General features: G+C 38.2%; 2 protein-coding genes across 2 annotated transcripts; one reads left to right on the top strand and one right to left on the bottom strand.

Annotated features, from left to right (window-relative positions):
- Positions 1–2,584: 2,584 nt before the first annotated feature.
- Positions 2,585–9,304, bottom strand: LOC113533433 (cytosolic sulfotransferase 3). Its single transcript, XM_034306843.2, has 8 exons — positions 9,044–9,304; positions 7,557–7,698; positions 7,364–7,492; positions 7,145–7,245; positions 5,279–5,405; positions 5,005–5,102; positions 4,682–4,856; positions 2,585–3,369 (listed from the first exon to the last, which is right to left on the bottom strand). The coding sequence occupies exons 1-8, from the start codon at positions 9,065–9,067 to the stop codon at positions 3,257–3,259; spliced, it is 909 nt and encodes a 302-aa protein (XP_034162734.2). The 5' UTR covers positions 9,068–9,304; the 3' UTR covers positions 2,585–3,256.
- A 3,117-nt stretch (positions 9,305–12,421) lies between these two features.
- Positions 12,422–20,370, top strand: wdr46 (WD repeat domain 46). Its single transcript, XM_026925367.3, has 14 exons — positions 12,422–12,561; positions 12,971–13,141; positions 14,606–14,686; positions 14,929–15,041; positions 15,151–15,238; positions 15,435–15,496; positions 15,587–15,691; positions 16,488–16,638; positions 16,760–16,995; positions 17,167–17,320; positions 17,897–18,047; positions 18,778–18,968; positions 19,782–19,895; positions 20,003–20,370. The coding sequence occupies exons 1-14, from the start codon at positions 12,505–12,507 to the stop codon at positions 20,117–20,119; spliced, it is 1,791 nt and encodes a 596-aa protein (XP_026781168.3). The 5' UTR covers positions 12,422–12,504; the 3' UTR covers positions 20,120–20,370.
- The last annotated feature ends 2,778 nt before the right edge of the window (positions 20,371–23,148 follow it).

Genomic DNA, 23,148 nt, shown 5'->3' with positions numbered 1-23,148 from the left:
TGATTATATAGTTTTCCAAATTGTTTGAAGGATACTACATGTAAAAGGAAAGTTGTTCATATTTGCTGTGTGCGTGACATTGAATGGAAGTGGTGGTGTTGCAGGGGAATGTGCATGACAATGCCTTGTAGATATGAAGAAAGTATGTCCTTCCTCTATTCTCACGCAAGCTAGAGGGAGAGGCAAAAGAAGAGAAGCTACATGATGTCATAACACTGTTTATTTCTTTCTCTCTCTCTCTCTCTCTCTCTCTCTCCATACACACCAGATTTATGTACAGTAGAGGACAGTGTGGTTAGTTGTATATGGGGCACCAAATGTAAAAAGGTTAGTACTCTTTTCTCTCAGATTTTTTTTGAACATTGGACATTTATTTTGATACATTAGACAGAGATTCATGTAAAATCACAGATTTTAAGTTTTAAGATTCAGTGTAAATTTTAAATATAAATCTACAGTAATTGTTCAATGTAAATATTAAAGGTAAATGTTAAATATAAAGCTCAATGTTAAATCTAAAGATTAAGTATGTTAAACATAAATGTTAAATATGTTTAAATATAAAGAAAGAAATACCAAGAAACAATACCCACAGACTAGCTTTTTATACCCACAAACTTGTTCTAAAACTAGCACAATATGGCATAAAATTGCCAACCCTCCCAACCCTGGGAGTGCTGTGTTTTCCAAATGATGCAAAACTCTAAGAGGGCAACATATGAATAATAAAATTCCTTGACTATGCATAAATACATAAAATGTTCATGTTACATTTTAGCTGTGCTCCTCTAACATTTGTCACATTATTTTGTAGCCATTTGGTCTAAAAGCAAAGCACTATGTTTGGTGCAGACCAAATACAGCCCAACACCCAGGAAACACCATTCTTACCATCAAGGATGGTGGTGGTAGCATCATGTTCTGGGGTTATCAATTAAGCAATGTGAAGGTTTATTATTTTTAATTGACTAAATTGTTTGTTTTATTTTTAAATCACTTCTAAAGGCGCAGAAATAAATATACTTATATGTACAGAATATCCAATGCCCTTACATTTGAGGTTGCAAAACAGCAAAAAGAAAAATAATCACTAGGGGGTGATTACTTTCTGGAGGCACTGTATTTATACAGTGTTTTCACTATTACTATTTAGCTAAAATATATGAGTGGGTGGATAAACATTGGGCATTACATGATGCACTATATGATCAATTACATAAATAACGAATGAGCTGTTTAAGCTTCTTGCTTGTTCCTTTTCCAGTAAAGAAGTCAATTTTCGAATAAGTGAAATTTCTTTTGAGTTTACTTAAAATGAAGTTTAATTAGTTAAACTTCAATACTTGTATTTGTAACACTGTGACAACTGATCCCACACTCTCATCCATCTTGAAATCTGACATGATAACTAACCAGTTTAGCATTGTCAACTATCAATCATGCTATCAAGTGATCAAAACTAGCATTTCGGTTTCATTTGATTTTCATTTCATTTGCATTTTGGATTTCATTCTGTGATTTAAGGCACAGAATGAAAATTAGTGGGTGCATCTTTTCTGTCTTAGTGCTGCCAACTTGTGCTACTCTTAACAGTCTGAGACACCTCTGAAACAAGGTGCAGATTTGTTACTAATAGCACGGCAGGTCGCACCCATGCTTTCTAACAATCTCGCAAACAGAAGGGACATGCTCAAACTCTGGAAAGTTTGGGAATGGAGAAAATGTTCTCCAGATGAGGAAAATAACTTTCATCAGACTATTGATGACATTGTTCAGAGCTGTGATTAAGTTGCTGCTCTTGTGCAGAAAGATAGACAATGTTACTGAGCATGTGCAGACTGAGCATCACCACTGTAGCTTGTTGCTGATTGGAGCAACTGATAGTGTTACAACTGACCCCTGCTACAACGATCCCACTCTCCCCTATAGCACACAACCTATAGTTTCAACATTCAAAAAATAAGCAAAGCAGTCAGCTACAGCAATAGAGCTTTTCTAATAAAATGTATGATGAGCAGCATTAAAAGCAGTGAAATACAATATGTCACAAGTAAATTGAACTTAAACGTTTAATTTTTTATTCCGCATAGCTAGAATTTCATATACATTTTTCTCCAATCCCTTTTTCCCAGTTTGACTACTGGATATATTATGTAGCTAACTTAGACTAATTTATTTACCTAATTACCTCAATCAGTGTTTGGGTGATGCGTTTTTTTTGGGTTTTTTTTGCAATTTCTTTTCCAATTTTTAGAACAGATCAAAAGAGAGAGTCAGCCAAGGAAATGTGGATGGTCTTAAAATCACTCTTGACAATAAAACCAGTTCTAACCAGTACATAACCAATTTAAATGCTGCTAAAGATCCAGGAACTGGTAGCATTTCATGTTGCCCTTATCTTTTTAACATGCTGTCAACTTGACACTGTACAGAACACGTTGTTATGGATTGTTCAGTCAGTTTCACTGTCTACCAGGCGGCAACAGGAACAAACTCCCCAGGGATTTTATAACAGCCTAAAAAAATGATAGGTTTTCCCACTCACAACACTGCAGACTTTAACAACAAAGCCATCTTGCAGACATCCCTTAAGTTCTGCTTTATTTCACTCCATTCTGGTCACACATACAGGAAAGCCCAAGAAAGGAGACTTCTCTTGAGAGTGTAAGTCTGAACAGTGTATTCGTTTGCGCCTACCCATGACTTTATCACCAAATGATCACAGAGTAAGACATCTGGGCACCAGCAACATGTATAACGAAACACTAAGAAAAGTGTATCACCATCACAGGATCTCAGGCACAAATGCTCATACAGGTTGGATCTAGATTCATATAACATAACAGCATAACAGCTTACTCATCAAGCATTGTTTTTCTTTTAAAACATGAACATGACAAGAACAATCGAGTAAGGAATTTGATTATTGTTTGAGCATGCTTGTGACATTCCACTTTTTTTCTAGAGCACTAAACATTTTATATAAATAAGGGCAGTTTAGTCATATTCTAGGATTGAATACATTGCTGATCTGTTACTGATCTGTACATATTTAATATCTGAGAGGTTCTAAGAACAGAGTTGCTTCAATCAGATGTAATGAACAATTCTCAAATAGTTTTATTTGAATTGATATATTGGGGAAAAAATCACATTATTCCTTTCAGTATGCCTTTTACTGATTATGTACAGCACATGCAGACAAAATAATCTTGACTAAACTGCTGTGTAATATACTGTAAATTATATTGCTGTCCTAAATCTCTGTGTGGAACTGTAAGGTTGTGTTCTTCATCTTCCGCCAGTAGTGTTCATCAAACTGCTCATTTTGAGCCACAGTGAAGTGATTCTTCCAGTCTCCAACTTTCCCTAGGGAAATAAATATGGAGGTGATGAGTTGGATGTTTTGCATTTTAGAGTTTGTTACTCACTGCCACAACCCTTCCTCCGATTCTCTGGCCATACTGACCACCCGTCTCCCTCCCAGTAGGAATGCAGGAAGAATGGCTCCCTACCCGGTCATTATTTTATTATTGAGGGCCTCTTACAAAACACTTTATAGTATATTATTATATATTTCCCCCTCCTCTCTTTTCTGCCCTTGCTTTTCTCGTCCAGCAGTAACTGCTGTTTTTATTCAAGTAAATGTTAAATACAAAAGTTACAAAAGGCTAGTCAGGTCTTAAAAGATAATTGAAGACAGTTTACCTCAGTGCATCCAACGGAAGTAGAGAAAATGTCCATCTGAGAACAGTCTGGCCACACTTACCAGGAGTTTACCAACAAGTAATGCTCTTTTTGACCACATACAGTGTGTTTTCATCTCAATATTTAGTACATCTTGGGGATTTTGCCTTCCTTTTTTTGAACCCTCATTTTATTGTTTAATGTTGGACTCTTTCACTCCATCACTCCTGTTTCTTTCCACTGTCACACTCTGTCACTATTTCTCTCATGATTGGCTGCCAGCTCCTGGCAGTCACCATGTAGTTGGACCTCTTTTTCACCTGTTGTGTATTTATCTGTTGAGTATAAGCAGAGCAAAGCTTAACTCTGGAACAATTTAACCCTTAATGAGTAGCAACCCAAGTGTGAGAAACAATCAGCAGAAAGGAGGGGGACTTGGGTGCTAGACGAGTGCATAGTCCAGAAAGGGTGCTGTCAAAGAGATGGAGGGGAAAAAAGTGGCTAAAACCAGTGATAAGAACATGGTCAGGATCAAAACCCAAGACAGATCCAGGCCAGAGGCAAGAAGTGGGACTGGATGAGTGCCCAGTACATGGACCAAAACTGGACCAACATTGGAGACAGGGACTGATACTAGATCAAATGTAGGTGCAAATTCTAATCAATAGACAAGAGCTGACAGGGGCAAGAACAGGCAAGATTAAATAAATTAATCAAATTCTGAATCAAAACCTCATTGAATGATCTAGCAGTAATTGTATCATTAAGCAGGAAAATATGCTACTTTCTCACTACTTGGCATATTATACACTTTAATACACAGTAGATCTTACCAAAGTTTAAAAACATGCAATAACTAGTATAGATGTAGTAGCTATACAATCCTGCGCCATTCATTAAATGCTCTTTCTGTGTCGACTGTTTGAAAATGCCCCCACATTCTTTAATTGTATCATTGAGTTATTAATAATTGTATTATTAATGGCATATCAACCTTTGCGCATGAATGGTGAGATCTTGAAGTCCATGTGTGAGAATGTAGAATAGTTGGTCATGTCATTCTGCTTCATAGCATCAAAGTGAACGCCTTTTGTAATTCTTTCCTTCTCTTCTGCTGGTGTAGATAAACCAAGGAAGGAGCACAATTGCTCCACCTCACGCCCAGTGTTCTGGACAAGAGGGGAAGAAATACTCAAAGCTCAAATCCCACCTTAAGCAGCATCATACTAATACATGCATTATGCATAAAAGTGGACTAAGAAGAACATCAGCTTACATGAAATAAGGACAACCTAACATGCTTTCTATCGTATTTACCTCTACCATGTCTTCAAAGAACATGTAGTGAAGATTAGAGTATGTCTGCTTCTTCTCCCAGTAGCCACACACATGATCGTACCAAGGTCCAAACACCACTAAAAGATCAAATAAATCACATCAGTCGTAATTTTGTATTGATTTGCAGTGACACTTTCCTATGAGAGAACCCAAATTATGGTAGCAATATGCCCCCACAGTATAACAGAGCTACAGGTTGGGTCTTTGTTTGTCCTGCTCATGCCTGTATATATGAATCTCACTAGTAACTCACTCTTTTCATCCATGAAATTCTGTAAGAAAGTATTCCAGTTTCCTGGCTCAGGTAGTAAGTTGACCATGCGAGAAAAGTGGAAATAAGACACCGCATTGTCTTTGGCATTGCGAGCTACATAAATAACCTAGTGAGAAACACACAAACAGTTACAGAGGTACGGAAAGAAAGATTTATTAAAAAAAAAAAAAAAAAAAAAAAAAAGCAGTAGGATCACACAACATTTGGCTCCACTGAAGGCCTACAAGTTACTTTTTTTTCCATCATTTTTTCACTATGTAAATGTGGCATTAAACAGCATGGATCACAGTATGCTGCTGAACGTTTGTCATAGTCTAGCCCTCTTGGCCTCTTGTCACTGTTTCCATGGTAACAGCTGATTTTTTTCCGCCTGGTTTCCTGTTACAAATATGGATTATCTTTCTATGTACCTGCCTGTATTCTACCTCTAAATCACTCTTATGACAATCTTCTTGTATACAAAATAAGTCTCTCGGAAACTGTTCTAATTGATTTGATACATTTGAAGCACATGTTGTTAATCTAGGTGAAAGGAACTCTAAAAAACATTATATTTTCTATGGTTTGCCACAAGGCTGTGTTATTGGACCACAGTTATACTCTGTGTATATGCTAGCAAGAGATCAAATGATTAATAAGCTTGAATAGTTAGCATACAAGTGGATGCAATTATAGAAATGCATAAATTATCTATTATTAATTGAAATAATTTTATACTAAAGAAGACACTCATTATCATTCTTATATAATTATATTGTTTGTGCTATTATAATGCTTCATTTAGTGTAGTACCTAAATACATACATAAGTAGACACAAAACACTTACTTATTCATTTCGAATTTAAGTTCCTTGTAATTGTTTTTGTTTGTTTGTTTTGTTTTTAGTGATCATTGCTTAAAACGTTCATACATCTCTGAAAGCATGGCAGAATATGTTTAAAATTGTTTTATGATCATGAGGTATCCCACGAAAACAGCTTCAAGACACACAGCAATTGCCTTTGCTTTTTACCTTAACATTTAATGATACTATTATGAAACCTTTTTTTAAGAAGTATTTTAACACTTGCATTATTTTTCAGTATTTATCATTTTCTATTTGTTTTGCTTATGTTTTACTTCCTACTATCTATTTTCATTAATTTAATTAATTTTCATTAATTTCAATAGGTTTTGTAGTTTTAGTTTTATACAGATACTAAGTGCTTTGAACTGCACCTTAAATAATAATAATAATAATAATAATAATAATAATAATAATAATAATGATAAGAAGAAGAAGAAGAATCATCATCATCATCATCATCATCGGGAGGCACTGTGGTGCAGCAGATAGACTTGTTGCCTCACAGCTGCAGGGTTCCTGGTTCAGGTTACAGTCTGTGTGAAGTTTCATGTGTTGTTCATGTGGGTTTCATCTGGTTTTCTGCCACCTCCCAAAAACATGCATGCAGGCAGACTGGCTATGCTAAATTGCTCCTAGCTGTAAATGTGTGTGTGCATGGTGCCTGAGATGGACTAGTGTCTCATCCGAGGTTAATTTGCCCACCTTGCCCCTAGTGTTCCCAGGATAGGCTCCAGATGTGTCACAACCCTGACCAGGATAAATGTTTATTGACAAATTTATTATTATTATTATTATTATTATTATTATTATAATTATTATTATTGTTGTTGTTGTTGTTGTTATTCAGTTCCTATTACAACAATATTAAATACATAAATATATACTACAAACAGCACTTCAGTACCATTTCTATCCCTATAGATATCTTATGGGTTAATTCACATTCATGAATCAGTAACGCATTTGATGACTTGGTAAGAAATCCAACATACTATACCTTGCAGTTCTGTTCCCAGAAGGACTTGGGCACCAACTGAACAGGTAGATGAGTTTTGATGAGCCGTGGTGTGGTGGGCAATTTATCTGCCAGTTCAACCCCTGTATAAGAAAGAAAGCCTCTTCATGGAATTTTTTATTGTCAGCATTATTAACTACAGTTTACTTATAGCTGTTTATAACTGTAAAGATAAGGATGATAGAAGGGAATCCAACTGACCTGTAGGCATCTCAGGAAAGACTGCCTCAAGGAAAGGCACTCTTATGAAGATGGGCAGTGAGGTCTGACTCTCTGGCAATGTATTGTGAAAATAGAGTAGCTCCAAAATGTAGGAGACCCAAGTGGTGCCTGTAGAATAAAGGCATCATTAGCATACTAAATAATTTCTTTTAAGAAGCAAAAAATAGCCTACCTGCTTTGGGGTAAGTAGCAATGAGGATATCATCTGGTCTCGCTTGAAATTTCTGAACCTTTTCCCATTCATCAGTGAAGTAACGGACCATAGAAATGCCTTCAAAATCAATCAGTTCTGGTCGACTGGTTGACTGGTTGATCTGTAGTATTAAAAGTTAATTCAGGCAACCAACCAATAAAGTCCTCCGATGTTATGACTAATTGAAACAAATCCAAAAGTAAAACACTATTTAAAATTATTATATTTCGACTTGTTAAGGAGTCTGGATTAACAGACAGAGATTTGTTACACTGCTATCCTTAAGTCAGTGGTTATCCACATTACAAACTGTGGTTTCATCCCAGTGTTGATTCAACAATAGCTAGAATGGAATAGGAGGAAAAGAGCTAATGCTGACAGGTGAAATCAATAATACAACCGTAGCTCACTTTTAACTGATTACTTACTTCACTTATTGGATTAATATTAACATGAGTACTGGTATCAACAACCAGTTTTCAACTAAATCTGGAGCAGGTCACAACCACTCCATTCCATAGGAACTCCAGTCTTAGAATCCCCAGATTCTTACCAACTTGGAGCTATTCTCTGCTTGGTAAGGTAGGCTTCAAGCTTTTAAGGGGTTTTGCCCTCCAGAAAAAGCTGTCTTCATCTCTGATTTAGCTTCCCTTCATTCTCTCCATGTTCTAATGCTAAATAAGACCTGGATCACTCCAGAGAATTCAGGGCAACCAGCTGCTCTCTTCTCTATCCATGTTTTCTAATCTGCTCCATGAGAAGCTGGCAGGGGTGGTGGCAGAAGCTTTCTTCTAGCCAGGAAATGGTGCTTCACACCTCTTGTATGGTCTCACCTTAACATCTCATGCTTGAATTCCATGCTCTTACTGTTCCCTCTAGCATTAGTCTTCATCTTTTTATCTACTTTTATTCACCCAGACCTAGGAAAGGTCATAGAATGTCTTGCTAACAACCTTACCACAACCTGACTCCTTTCCTCTCTACAACTCCTTTTGGTCTCTACAAATCCTTTCCCTCTCTACAACAATCAGCCACCAAACCTTATCTTCACTTCATCCACTGCCCTCCTCTGCAATCTTTCTTCTAGACTGGAAGAATCAGATAATTTGGAGAAATTGAGATAAAGTGGAAGAAATCACAACTTGATACTGCTCATCTATTGATGTGTTGATCCAACGTGACTGCTGTTAAGTCACCCTTCTACAAGGGAAAGCTATAAGCAACTGGTCCATGCAAGATCAATAAGTTTTTTTTTTTTTTCACTTCTCAACCTCCACCACTTTCATAAAACAAAAGCAAGTGAATACTTAAAATGGAAACTATGCTATGCACTGCATGTGTAATTCTGAATATGGCCCCTTGAAAAGTAAAACAAAAATTACTTCTTGAGGTATTGTTAATTTGACAGTGTTGTAGTATGCAGTGTACATTTAACCAGCTTAAGAAAATATTTGCTCTTGACTTACCGAAGAAAGATTAAGTCCTTCCATTATGAAATAAGTGGTACTGCTTTTCTCACACTACTCTTTTACTTATCACCACAGATCTCACTCTCACTCCTACCACAGATTTGTCCAAACATGACACATAAAGTTTACATTCTGTTAATGCCCAACCTCTCCAATGAACTTTATTACCCTAGAGAAGGACACTAAAGCTGTGACTCTTGGCAATTTAAAAAATTCAGTTAATAGTCAAAATAATCAAATAATTCATTGTAATGTGGATAATACTGGTATATTTGGTATATTTTCATGTAATTCTAACCCTAGCACAACACAATGTAAACATAGACTTCGTAATTGTGATCCACCTTTCTGTGTCTGCACTTAATCTCTGTATTGCATATAGGAAAACTTTCAGCATACAATTTCTGCTGTCTAAAATGTCATTAAAGAATGGCAGGGGAACTGTGGAAGGCAAGGCATGAGCTGGAAGACCAAGAAAACCTTCATATAGAGCTGCATGTATCCTGGCCAAAAAAAAACCCAAAAAACATATGACCTGCAGGAAGGTTTAGCTGACACCGGAGTGTCAGCTTGCTTGAACAAGCATGATCTGCATGGAAGAGTCATCAGAAGGAAACCTTACTTGCAACCTCATCACAAAAGTGAATGTCTGATGTATGCAAAACAATATTTCGATAAGCCTGAGGCATTTAGGAAACAAGTGCTGTGGACTGGTGAAGTTAAAATGGAACTCATTGGCCACTTTCACCAAAGGTATGTTTGGAAAAAAAAGGGAGCAGCATTTGATGAAAAGAACATCAAAAGGTTGTGTGGCAGCCAGTGGCATGGAGAACATTGTACAGATAGATGGAATATTCCAGTAAATATCAGCAAATTCTGAAAGCAAATTTGATGCAATCAGTGAAGAAACCAAAGCTGAAACGAGGGTGGCTTCCACAATAGGACAATGATCCAAAACATACCTCAAAATCCACCATAAACCTCTTCAAGAAACACAAGCTTTTGGAATGGCCCTCAAAGTCCCCTGACCTCAACATCATTGAAAATATGTAGGTAGATTTTAAGCATTCTGTGCATGCAAGATGGCCAAGAACATCTCAGAACTAGAAGCTTCTGGAAAGAAGAGTGGGTGAAATTTCATTAAACCAGCTGGTTACAAAAAAAAGTTTGTAAGCTGTGATATCTGCCAAAGTGAGTGTTACTATATACTGATCTAGGAGAGTGTCCAAACTTGTGCACATGCCACAATAACTTCTTTTTATGTTTATCAAATATAAAGTAATCGTGCATTAATATTTGCAGATTTTTTTTGCACACTGTTCAGCCATAACATTAAAACCACCGGCCAAGGCATGGACTCCGCAAGACCTCTGAAGGTGTGTTGTGGTATCTGGCACCAAGACATTAGCAACAGATCCTTTAAGTCCTGTAAGTTTCGAGGTGGGTCCTCCACGGGCCGGACTTTTGTCCAGCACATCCCACAGATGTTCGATTGATTGAGATCTGGGGAATTTGGAGGCCAAGTCAACACCTTGAACTCTTTGTCATGTCCTTCAAACCATTCCTGAGCAATTTTTTTGCAGTGTGGCAGGGCGGATTATCCTGCTGAAAGAGGCCACTGCCATTAGGGAATACTGTTGCCATGAAGGGGTGTACTTGGTCTGCAACAATGATTAGGCAGGTGATACATGTCAAAGTAACATTCATATGAAAACCAGGACCCAAGTTTTCCCAGCAGAGAAGGTCCTGGTGCCATCTCTTCCCCAGGTAAGTGACGCACATACACCTGGCTATCCACGTGATGTAAAAGAAAATGTGATTCATCAGACCAGGCCAAATTGCTCTGTGGTCCATTTCTGATGCTCATGTGCCCATTGTAGGCACTTTCGACAGTGGACAGGGGTTAGCATGGGCACTTTGACATGTCTTCTTTGGGATCTAGCTCTGTGGGATCGGACCAGATGGGCTAGCCTTTGCTCCCCATGTGCATCACTGGGCCTTGAGTGCCCAGGATCCTGTTGCCAGTTCACCGCTTGTCCTTCCTTGGACCACTTTTGGTAGGTACTAACCATTGCCTACTGGGAACACCCCACAAGATTTGCCGTTTTTCAAAACCACAATTTGGCGCTTGTCGAAGTCTCTCAGATTCTTACGCTTGCACATTTTTCCTGCTTTCAACACATCAACTTCCAGAACTGATTGTTCACTTGCTACCTAATATATACCACTCCTTGACAGGTGCGTGTAACGAGATAATCAATGTTATTCACTTCACCTGTGAGTGGTTTTAATGTTATTTCTGATCGGTGTAGTTTTCTGAAGAGGTTGTTTATGGCCAGGAGTCCCCAAACAGGTGCCCAAACTTTTGCATACAACTATGCATTCTTGACAGCATAGAAGATTGTGGAGATCTGATTTTTAGCATTCCCATATTGAATTGCTTTATATGGAAGTTGATAAGAGATTTTTTTTTCCTCAACAAATGCATATAACAAAATTATATATGTGTTTAAATGACAATGAAACAGACACTGAGTGTTTGAAAGATATTATGTGCCTGTGTAAAATATTAGATGACTACCATGACTAGATTTTAGAAATATGTAAGTGAGAATAAATGATAGTCGATAGTCCTTTCTAACTGTCTCACACAAGCACAAAGGAGAGGCAATAAGCAGAAATTACACCCACAGGAATTTGGCACAGAGAAATAAACTATACTGGGTTACGAGAATTTTTTTAAACCACACACACACACACACACACACACACACAATTCCTGCATGTTGTGTAGTTGGCCCATTCCATCTTTTACATTAGAGGTTGGATGTTTTTGTTAGCCGTTTTTGTTGTTTTGCTTGCAGCTTAAATTTCATGTTTTTTTTGTTTGTTTGTTTGTTTGTTTGTTTTTTCCAAATCTAAAGTTTAGTAAATTAAACCAGGCAGGTAATTTGCAAACATGTTGACAGTATCTCCTCCTGGACAATTAAAAAAAAAAAATGCAATAAACACATAAAATTACTTTAACCATATAAGTGTTGTGGTATTTCATTCATGCATCCATTATATCTAGATTATGAAAATGATTACATTATACATGATTTGAACTACTTTCTTGCCTTTTATTTATTTATTTATTTATTTACAGTAACAGTAACAGTAGTACAACTTGCAGTTCCATTGCTAGGGCTTAGTAACACAAATTAACCTTTTGACATTATTAATTAATGTCGTAAATTAATTATTTCTGATTAATAATTCAGAATTTATTGTATTAATTCTACATCCATAACTGTTACAATCACTGGGCTGCTGCAGAGCTTGTGACGTCACCGAAGCTGAGCCCAAACGGCTCCCTCCTGCCTTTGTAGGTGCACTACGTAGGGTATGAGAGTCATTTGGGATTCACCCGGAAAAGAAGCCGTTCACGCGGCGGAAGTACAAAAACTACAACAAAGATGGCGGCGCCCGTGCAAGAAGCGTTGGCCAGCACACACGTGGAGAAAAAGAAAAAGGTAGGAGTGTGTTCCACTTTACATTTGAATGAATGTTTATAATCGTTGGTTAGATAAAGGAGTTAGTTTTTTAACCACTGGAAAAGATGTCTGCTTGAAAACTGGGTAAAAGAAATATAATGAGCACTCCAACAGTAACACCGGCTAGCTGCTAAGCTCTAAAGTGTTGCATCTATCTATCTATCTATCTATCTATCTATCTATCTGTATTTCTATATTTCTATCATTTCTTGTAGATATTGACAACACTGAAAACTGTAAACTGTAAATTTACACTGTAAACTGTGAATTTAACAGTCATTTTGTACATACATGTACCTATAAAATCAATCTTAGTGAAGCCATTGGGATATGTGATGTGTGTTGCACTTTGTAATGGCTTTCTCATGTCTGCATTTGTTTACCTTAGCCCCCTAAGCGTTACTGGGAAGAAACGAAAAATGAAGATGATAAGAATACAGATAAAGATGTTAAAGCCAAAAACAGTGAAGGTGAAGCACCACAAGAAGTGTCAGACAAAAAAGATGACGAGCGCCGAAAGAAGAGGAAAAGAAGAACTGATGGAAAGTTCATATCAGGGGTGCGTATATTTAATACTTTCTGGACTCTGGAAGGTGACCGTCTGTAAAACCTGAGATCTGTGTGAGTGTGTTGAATTTATATTTGATATGTGATTCTAAAAGTGTTTTCGTTTTAATGTCCTTTTTCCATCTGGTTGTAAACTACATATATATATTCATATATTCACATATCCAGGTACATATGGTATGAAGTAGTTCATTAGAATCTGAACATATTTTATCTGTTATTCTTTGAAGAATATTTCAACATCATTTTCTTTTGGATATCAGACATCGCTGCTAAGGAAGCCCTCAAACTGAGAATTACAGATTGTCAGATCCCACCATCAGATCTCAAACTCATAATAAGCTTGTACATCTCCAAAAAGTAGCAAATGGAATGGGACCAGTGCATTCATAACAAACTACACAAAATCAACCCTACTATAAATGAAAGACACTTCCCTCATTTCCCCTTTGAGCCCAGACACGACCAGACCGTATACACAAGATGCTGTATTGAACACTCAAGACTCACACATGCGTTCCTACTGAACGGGGAAGAACCACCACCATGTGACTCCGGTAAAACAAGAATGACCGTTTAGCATATGTTACTGGACTGTCCTACTCTTAACAATACTACACAACAATTCTACTCAAAAAAGACGTATCTAGAAGTCTTCGAAAATGTCTCACCAGGAAAAATCCTAGAATTCTTATCAAGTGTTAAAGTGAAGGACCTTATTTAATTTTATCTTTGTAAAACTATAAGAATTTACAGAATATTCTGTTTTACCTACCTTGATCGTGCCATGAAAATAGCCATTGATGCTGACATGGCATTAATTAAATAAATAAATTATAAAGCTACGGTGTGTAAGAGTTTGTTAAAACAATATTAGGGGATTGAAACAATGCTCTGTAATATGATGCTCTTGAATCACTGTGAGTCAATCCTGTAAAAGTAATTCAGGAATAGGAATAGACAGGAAAATTATAAGCATACGCCATACGCAAGCACAGAAATGTTAAACGTCACTGCGCCCCAAATTTAAGCTAGAAAGCAGTCCGACTATATGAGAGCCAGCTGCCAATCAGGAGAGTATCAGCGAGCATCCAGTACAATATGATGGAAAGGGTTTTGGGAATGACTGCATTTTAATATTTTTCTTGCTGAAAATGTACGCCATTTATTTGTTCTCAATTTGATTTGGTGGGACGCTAGTGAATGACAGTTGTATTGTTACCCAATTTTGGAATTTGTATAGCTCCTACTGTACTACATAGCATGTCCGTAAGCCACTGGTATAATTACTTGGTGTAATGACTACTTTGTACACATAGTGAGGTTTGGGGCACAACTGTGAATTCTCTCAAGATGTGTATTTGTGGTACTCACAGTCATGAGATTAATCTGCAGAATTGTGTATTACACACAACCCAGAAGCAACAGAGCTCATTAATTTGATGTCTTTCCTCAGAAAAAGGACCCTTTCCCTGGTGAGGCACCTATCCCACAAGAGCAGTTGAAGAAATTCCAGAGAGGCAAAAAATTTCAAAAGGTAAGTTGCAAAAGTCCCATAGCCACTAATTGAGATAATTTTATTCTCTATGTGTAGATTTCTATACGGTTGTCTTTCAATCCCAAAAAAAAAAAAGCTTTACTTTCTCGTAGGGGTGAAACTCGATTAAGTTTAGGTTTAGTTCTGCTGCTTGTCGAAGGACAAAAATCCCATTCATACACGAGCCTAACAGAATCCCGAGTCATAAACTGTTTGTTGATGTGTCCCTGGTTTCTCATCAGTTGAACAGAGCCAGAAAGAAGGCGAAAGAGATCATCACCCAGTCCGAGGCAGCTTCTGCCCTAGCACAGAAAGAGGCTGCACGATACGATCTCCTTCTCCCAGAGGAGGCTGGGTAATGCACCTGATTCTGAACACTGCACACTTCAGATGTTTTGACACAGACAATTGTTGTTTGTTCATGTAAGCACACACTAACACACACACACTCATTGTGTCACCAGTTTCCTGGAGGGAGATGAGGGTGAGGACACGTGCACTGTATCACAGGAAGACATAGCAGAGGCTGTTGATATTACATCTGGGGCAAAGGTGACGCTTAGATATATCTTTTTTTTTTTTTAATGCAAGAGTTACTGTAACCACTTTTGTAAGCACAGTAATGATTTTTAATGTCCAGTCCACTCTATGTAACACAGTGTGCATTGTTCAGGCTTTTTGTTGTCTTCTGGCACTTTCTATCTGTAAAACATGGTCTCTCTTTCTCTCTCTCTTTTTTTCTCTGCAGTACTTTAACTTGCATCTGACCCAGTTTGGACCATACAGACTAGACTACAGCAGAACTGGCCGGTCAGTGCCATAATAGTTTGATTGTATTTCTGATACTGATATTGTTGTGTGTTTAAAAATGTCTAACTGTGTAGAAATGGTTGCTTTCAGGCATCTGTTACTAGGCGGAAGGAGAGGTCATGTGAGTTGCATAGAATGGCAGACCAAAAACCTTATGTGCGAGATGAATGTCATGGAAACGGTTCAAGATATCAAGTGAGTGCAGAGACGCACACACACACTGCAAATACACTAATGCACACAGACAGATAAATTCTCCATCCATGCTCATAAGAAAATCTAAATGGAAAGTAAGGATAAGAAACCTGAAGGCTGTAATTATTTTACACATGCCTGAGCTGGAAAACTATGTTACTGGAAGCAGCTTCTTCAAATAAATGATGACGCAGTGACTAAGTTTATCAAGTTCGCATTACTAAACATGTGCAGTTCATATGTCTATATGCAGCCCATATGCAGGATTGACCCTGGGCTTGTTTGAGAGAGAGATATTATCATAGATTTATTTTCTCACTGAATTCCTTCTGTACCCTGGATTGATTTGTGTGCACGTCTGTATGACAAACACATGCACGACGGAAGCGAGCTTATTAGAGTAACTCATGACAAGCTGAACGAATCGTATTTTTATTATTATTAGTATAATAATAATATATTATTATAACACCCAGCCCCAGGAGCAGATTGCAGATTGGCATCTAAGCTGCCTTGAAGCAAACCCCATATATCTACAAACCTCCTGCTTGTATCTGTATCAGTTTAAAGCATATTATCTGTTTATTCTGAATAACATGTTCACATTCAGTTACATCCCTCATGCTCACATGATAGTAATGATAAAAATGCACAATTATTGGCTTTGTCTTTTGAAATCGTTTCAGAAATCAGCTTAAAATCTGCAAAATGTTCGAGATTGATGTCTCCAAATACAATTCTCTCTGTGCCATGCAATTTTGCTTTCCTAATTTGCTCTTTCGCTGCTGTCCACTAGGTGGCTCCACACCGAGGCCATGTTCGCTGTGGCTCAGAAGAAGTGGCTCTACATCTATGATTCCAAAGGCATAGAGCTGCATTGCATCAAAAAATTCAACGACGTCCTACGCATGCAGTTCCTCCCCTACCACTTCCTGCTTGCTACAGCGGTGCGTCAGTACAAATATGGCAGTGCATGCCCTGTTGGCATGCCCAAACCTGCCTCATAGAGAAAAGGTTATGTTATGGTGTTTTAGTATGTGGGTTCTCATGTGTGTCCAACTCTCCCAGAGTGCCACAGGTTTCCTGCAGTACCTGGATGTGTCTGTGGGAAAGGAGGTAGCAGCGATCTGCACAAAGTCAGGCAGGCTTGATGTGATGGCACAAAATCCCTCCAATGCCATCATCCACCTGGGTCACCCGAATGGCACCGTCAGTCTGTGGTCTCCTAATCAGAAAGAGCCATTAGTTAAGATGCTGTGCCACAGGGGCGCAGTCCGCTCACTCACTGTGGACAAAACTGGCACGTACGTATTGCTCATGTTGTGGCAGTGGCTTACAGTATATAGAGAGTTTCATCATATTGAAAATAACAGTTTTTCCAGAAATTCGCTACTATGTTGAGTAACTGTATGACATTAGTGACTGAACTTTACTTATGGCACAATGTAACAGTCCAAGGTATGTGTGTGTGGCAGGTACATGGTGACGTCAGGTCTGGACAGGAAGCTGAAAGTTTATGACATTCGAGCATTTAAGCCACTTCATAAGTACTTCTTGCCTGCTGGAGCCTCCTGCCTCTCCCTCAGTCAGAAAGGACTGCTCAGTGCTGCTACTGGAGATGTAGTACAGGTACACACACACACACACACACACACACACACACACACACACACACACACACACAGCTCAGTGCTGCTACTGGAGATGTAGTACAGGTATACACACACACACACACACACACACACAGCTCAGTGCTGCTACTGGAGATGAAGTACAGGTACACAGACACACACACAGCTCAGTGCTGCTACTGGAGATGTAGTACAGGTACACAGACACACACACACACACAGCTCAGTGCTGCTACTGGAGATGTAGTACAGGTACACAGACACACACACACACACACACACACATACACAGAGCTCAGTGCTGCTACTGGAGATGAAGTACAGATACACACACACACACAGCTCAGTGCTGCTACTGGAGATGTAGTACAGGTACATACACAGAGCTCAGTGCTGCTACTGGAGATGAAGTACAGGTACACACACACAGCTCAGTGCTGCTACTGGAGTTGTAGTAGAGGTACACACACAAACAATTTTAACATTTCATGAGATGTTGTACACTGAGATTATTTTAGGAAGATTTCAGGAGTTTTACTTAAAATACTGTGTGTATGTACATGATCACCCGCAGGTGTACCGGGATGTGTGGGGAGGCGGGCCGATATCCAAGCCCTACATGGCACATCGTGTGAGAGGTTCAGTATGGGGTGTTGGGTTTTGCCCCTTCGAGGACGTACTTGGTATTGGACATGGAGAAGGCTTTACGAGTATGATTGTGCCAGGTTAGTACAGCAGACAAAATGTTGCTACATTCCTGTTCATTACTATCTAAATAGAATGCAAACAGAAACATAAGGATGTTCTTAATATGCAAATATAAGCTTTATTAATTCCAGTGGCAGTAATATAACATCCATTTTTGATTCGTGATCCATATACAGTACAATCACATCTGAATACACAAACGACAACTTGTGCCTAATGTAGACATACACGTGTTGAAAAGTTTTTTTTGTCAAAAGTTCTTGCTTTCATGTAACATAGTTTACTAATTTCAGAATCTGTTTCTGGTTTTGGATTTGCACAACATTAGGAACTTATGTAACAGAAAGATTATATAATAATCTTGTATTTCCTTGCCTGGAACAATGACATTGCACAATACTAGCCTGGTTCCTGAGGCATTATTAGGTTGTGGGTGAAAATGATCAGAACATAATCATAGAAATCACTAAGTTTGTACTGTATTATAAAATAAATGTTTATTTATATTTTAACTATATCACTGAAAAAGATAAGGAAACAAAAGATTAATTCGCATGGCACTTACAGCAATGTGTATATTACAGTAAAGTACAGTAAAGGCTTTGGATATGAAATGTCATCCTAATACTTTGTCCTGCTCCATGCTCGCTTGTTTATCAAATTAGCCTGATATTAATTAAAATGCGAGTAGCTGAAAAATGAAGTCTTTTGCTCATGTTTTTGACTGTGTTGCATTTTTTTTTATAGGTGCGGGTGAGCCAAACTTTGATGCTCTGGATGTGAACCCATACCGCAGCTTAAAGCAGAGGCAGGAATGGGAGGTCAAGGCTCTCCTGGAGAAAGTGCAGCCCGACCTGATTGGCCTGGACCCGGGGCTGCTGGGTAAAGTGGACCAGGCCACATTTGAACAGAAACATAAAGAAAGAGTGGAGGCTTTGGTGAGTTCACCGTGTATATTCCATACATGCACACATGTTGATGCTTTAGTAACAGATACCTAGAATTCACATCACATCTGTGCAGCAAGTGTCCATCCATCCACGTAGTTATTACAGCCATAGAGCTGAGTAAACTTCTAAGAATAAACTTTCCACACACAGAACACATTAAAATTGTCATAAGGTCTAGGTTTACATGATATCTATTCCTACCATTTAATGATCTGACCAAACAAAACCGCTGTAAAATATTATAAAAAAAAAAAAACCCTTGTAAATAAGTCTGTACCCAGAACTGATTCTGGGCTCATTTGGTACCAGCACTCAAGAACTTTTTTTGGAATAATAATCATGCAGGAATACCTGCAAACGAGGAGCTGTTCTTGTATAAGAAGATGTTAGAAACAAGGTGAGCTAATTAAAGTGTTCACTTTGAGAACTGATCCAGCATTTAAAATCTGAAATCAGACCCTTTTATGTTCTCATCAGAACAGTTTAGATATACACAGTATAGAAATTCATACTGATCTGCTTACGTTTGCATGTGATGGCACCATGCAGCCTGTGACACATGCACAGATGCTTACTGTCTTTCTGCTCGGCTGGGTTGGTATTACAGCCATCATTCATTGAAGAAGAGGAAGAAGTGTGTCTGTGTGTGTGTGTGAGAGAGAGGAGAGAAGCCTCACACTGAGCTTGCACCTGCTCTGTTGCATGATTGCCTTTTGCAGGCTTTGCCTCAGTCCGACAATCTTTGCATCATGTTTTTTTTTTTTAATTTTATTTACATAACGTTTTGTATGTATTTTTCAGGGCTATGATCCACTAGCAAATGAAAAGTTTAAGCCAAGATTTAAAAAGAGAGGCAAAAGTGCAGCTGGTGCTGTGGAGAAGAGGAAGAAGAAAGTGGCCCATGAGGATCAGAGGGTATTTAATTACACACAAACACAACCTTTTCTTTTGTCTGAGGCCTTTATATTAAGCCGAATTTAGCACAGCTCCTTTTTTCTCATTGTAATGTTGTCTTACTGTAGGACGTGATTCGGAAAACAGTGGAGGAGAGAATGGAGAGAGAAAAAGAGAGGAAGGAGAGTGCCAAGCAGCAGGCTGAGCAGGGGAGGAAGACTGCACTGGACCGATTCAAGAAGTAGGAAGAAGCTTTGTGCTGACGACTTTACAGAAACAAAGGACTTATTCAGAATGCTGGACCCTGGCCCAGTTTTTCAGACATGCACACTGTGACTGTCTTAGAACCCTGTAACCCAAGTGTCATCTAACCTCTGGACTGCTTTCCATCTTTTGTGTGAGATTTTCTTAGTATCATGAGGAAAAGTCATTTTTGTACCAAATATCTCTGTACTGAGAAACATCTAATAAAACTGATATGCTGTATATAATATAATTATTTTTACTGTTTTTTTTTTTTTTAATATTTGGTATATGTATAATTCATTTATCTTTGGTAATCTCTTCATAGTGTTCAGGGTCCTGGTCATCCTGATTTCTGAGCCCATCTGGAACCACTGCACACACATTTTCACACACTCATTCATAGGTAGTGGCAATGTAGCATAGTCAATTCACCTACTTGCATGTTTTTGCGGTAGGATGAAACCAGAGAGCCTGTGAGAAATCTATGAGGACTCATGCACAGAAACACCATACATTTTCTAAAGCTATGTTTCCAGGCCACTGGCCAAAGCACATTCCTATAAAAAAATAGTTTCTTTTCATGTTGTCTTTAGTAAGTGATATATCCTGGTCTAAAGCTCAACCTGGAACCATAAGCTGGGTACACCATGAATGGGAAGTCCATTTCTGATGAACACACACACACATTCACAACTGGGGACACTTGTGTTTGGAAAGTGGGAGGAAAACCCACATGAACACACAAGCTTCACACAGTTTATTTGTATTTCACATACGTTCCTCCTCCCGGTAGTATTGGAACGGCAAGGCCAATTCTATTGTTTTTGCTATACACTGAACACATTTGGGTTTGAGATCAAAAATTTAACATGAGACGATAAATCAGAATTGCAACTTTCATTTGCTGATACATCTAGATGTGTTAAACAATTTGGAACATGGCACCTTTTGTTTGAACACACCCATTTTTCAAGTGAACAAAAATTTTGGAACATGTGACTGACATGTGACTGACAGGTTTTTCCTGTTGCCCAGGTCTGCCCTGTTAGATTGATTGTTTAAACAATTACTAGTTCTGAATGTCTGCTCTTGGTCTGAGCCCTGGGTTTTGTGTGTGAAGACTGCATTTGTTGTAAAAAACGATAAACCTACACACAGACTAGAGAGCTGTCTATAGGAGAAAAGCAAGCCATTCTGAAGCTGAGAAAAGAGGGAAATTGATCAAAGTCATCAAGCATTGGGCATAGCCAATACAACAATTTGGAATGTTCTGAAAAAGAAAGAAACCAGTGGTGTGCTAGCAACCAGACATCGAACAGGTCGGCTAAGGAAAACAACAACAGCAGCTGGTGACAGAAACATTGTGAGAACTGTGAAGAAAAACCCAAAAACAAGAGTCAGTGACATCACCAATACCCTCCACAGGGCAGCCATACCACAAGATGCAAACCACTCATCAGCAGTAAGAATCGGAAGGCCAGATTGGAGGTAGTGTCATGGCTTGGGCTTGCATGCCTCCTCCGGAAGAGGCTCACTAATCTTTACTGATGTAGCTCATGATGGTAGCAGCAGAATGAATTCAGAAGTCTGCAGAAACATTCTGTCTGCCAATTTACAGAGAAATGCCTCCAATCTAATTGGTAGGAACTTCATCACGTGGCAAGACAATGACCCAAAACACACTGCCAACGCAACAAAGGACTTCAGAAAAAAAAGCGGAAGGTTTTAGACTGACCAAGTCAATCACCAGACCTTTACCCAATTGAGCATGCATTTCAGCTCCTGAAGAGGAGACAGAAGAGAGAAGAACAACTGACAGAAGCTGCAGTACAAGCCTGGAAAAGCATCTCAAAAGAAGAACGCAACAGTGGGTCACCGGCTTGATGCAGTTATTGCAAGCAAGGGATATGCAACCAAATGTCAAGTGCTATTTACTTTAAGACGATCTGTTCCTATACTTTTGCTCACCTAAAATGTAGGTAGTCTGCCACCAAAGGTGCCATGTTCTAAGCTGTTTAACACATCTAAATGTAAATATCAGGAAATGAAACCTGAAATTTTGATCTATTGTCTCATATTCACCTTTCGATCCCAAACCCAAATGCCTTCAGTGTATAGCAAAAACAAAAGAATTGGCCTTGCTGTTCAAATACTTTTGGAGAAGACTGTAGCAGTTTTCTTTTAACCTTCAATTAATAGCATCAAATAGCATCCTTTACTGCAAAGCATTAATGAAATAAGACTACACCCGTCTTTACGTAACAGTACAGTGAAATTCTTGTCTTTGCATTTCCCAGGTCGGATAAGTTGGACAAATAATACACAGACTCACAGACTGTAATACAGTGTTTTATTTCAAATCTGTTACATGTATGTCACATTGTATTGAGCTGATCACACAAAGTCACTGGAGGTCTTTAGATAAGACAAAGTAAGCAGTACGAACTAAGAGGACATAAAGCAAGCAGGAATAACCAAGAGGACAAGAGGACACACTACACCATTTAATTTGGCATATCATAAGTTTACAAGATCTATTTTGCACATCCAGTTTCATATGCTTCTGTTAATGACGTGCCTGAAACAGTGTGACTAACGTGAAAGCGCGAACATGTTGGACTCCATGTAAATAATACTCAAATATTAAATATCATGTTCATTGTGATGTTGCCTGTAGGTTTGATTCTATTCTATTCTATTCTGTTTAGAACTACCACGATGAAGGATCACTAATGTTGAAACTTTCACTTGCACAAAATTGTGCTCAAACTACAAACAGTGACAGTCTTTGGTACAGTACATTTACAGAGTTACAGAATTCATAGCTGCTCTGTTACATTTAGCTACTGTGTTAAATCATAGATGGATTAAGAAAAGGCAAGATGTCGAGAATTGACATTTTCTTCTTATGGCCTTAATAAATACATCACTCAAAATAACTAAGAATGAATGAAAATCATGGGAATATGTAAGCATTATATATATATATATATATATATATATATATATATATATATATATATATATA

The sequence above is a fragment of the Pangasianodon hypophthalmus genome, chromosome 8 (assembly GCF_027358585.1).
Source record: "Pangasianodon hypophthalmus isolate fPanHyp1 chromosome 8, fPanHyp1.pri, whole genome shotgun sequence".
Classification (NCBI taxonomy): domain Eukaryota; kingdom Metazoa; phylum Chordata; class Actinopteri; order Siluriformes; family Pangasiidae; genus Pangasianodon; species Pangasianodon hypophthalmus.
This window is presented reverse-complemented; position numbering and strand designations above follow the sequence as displayed.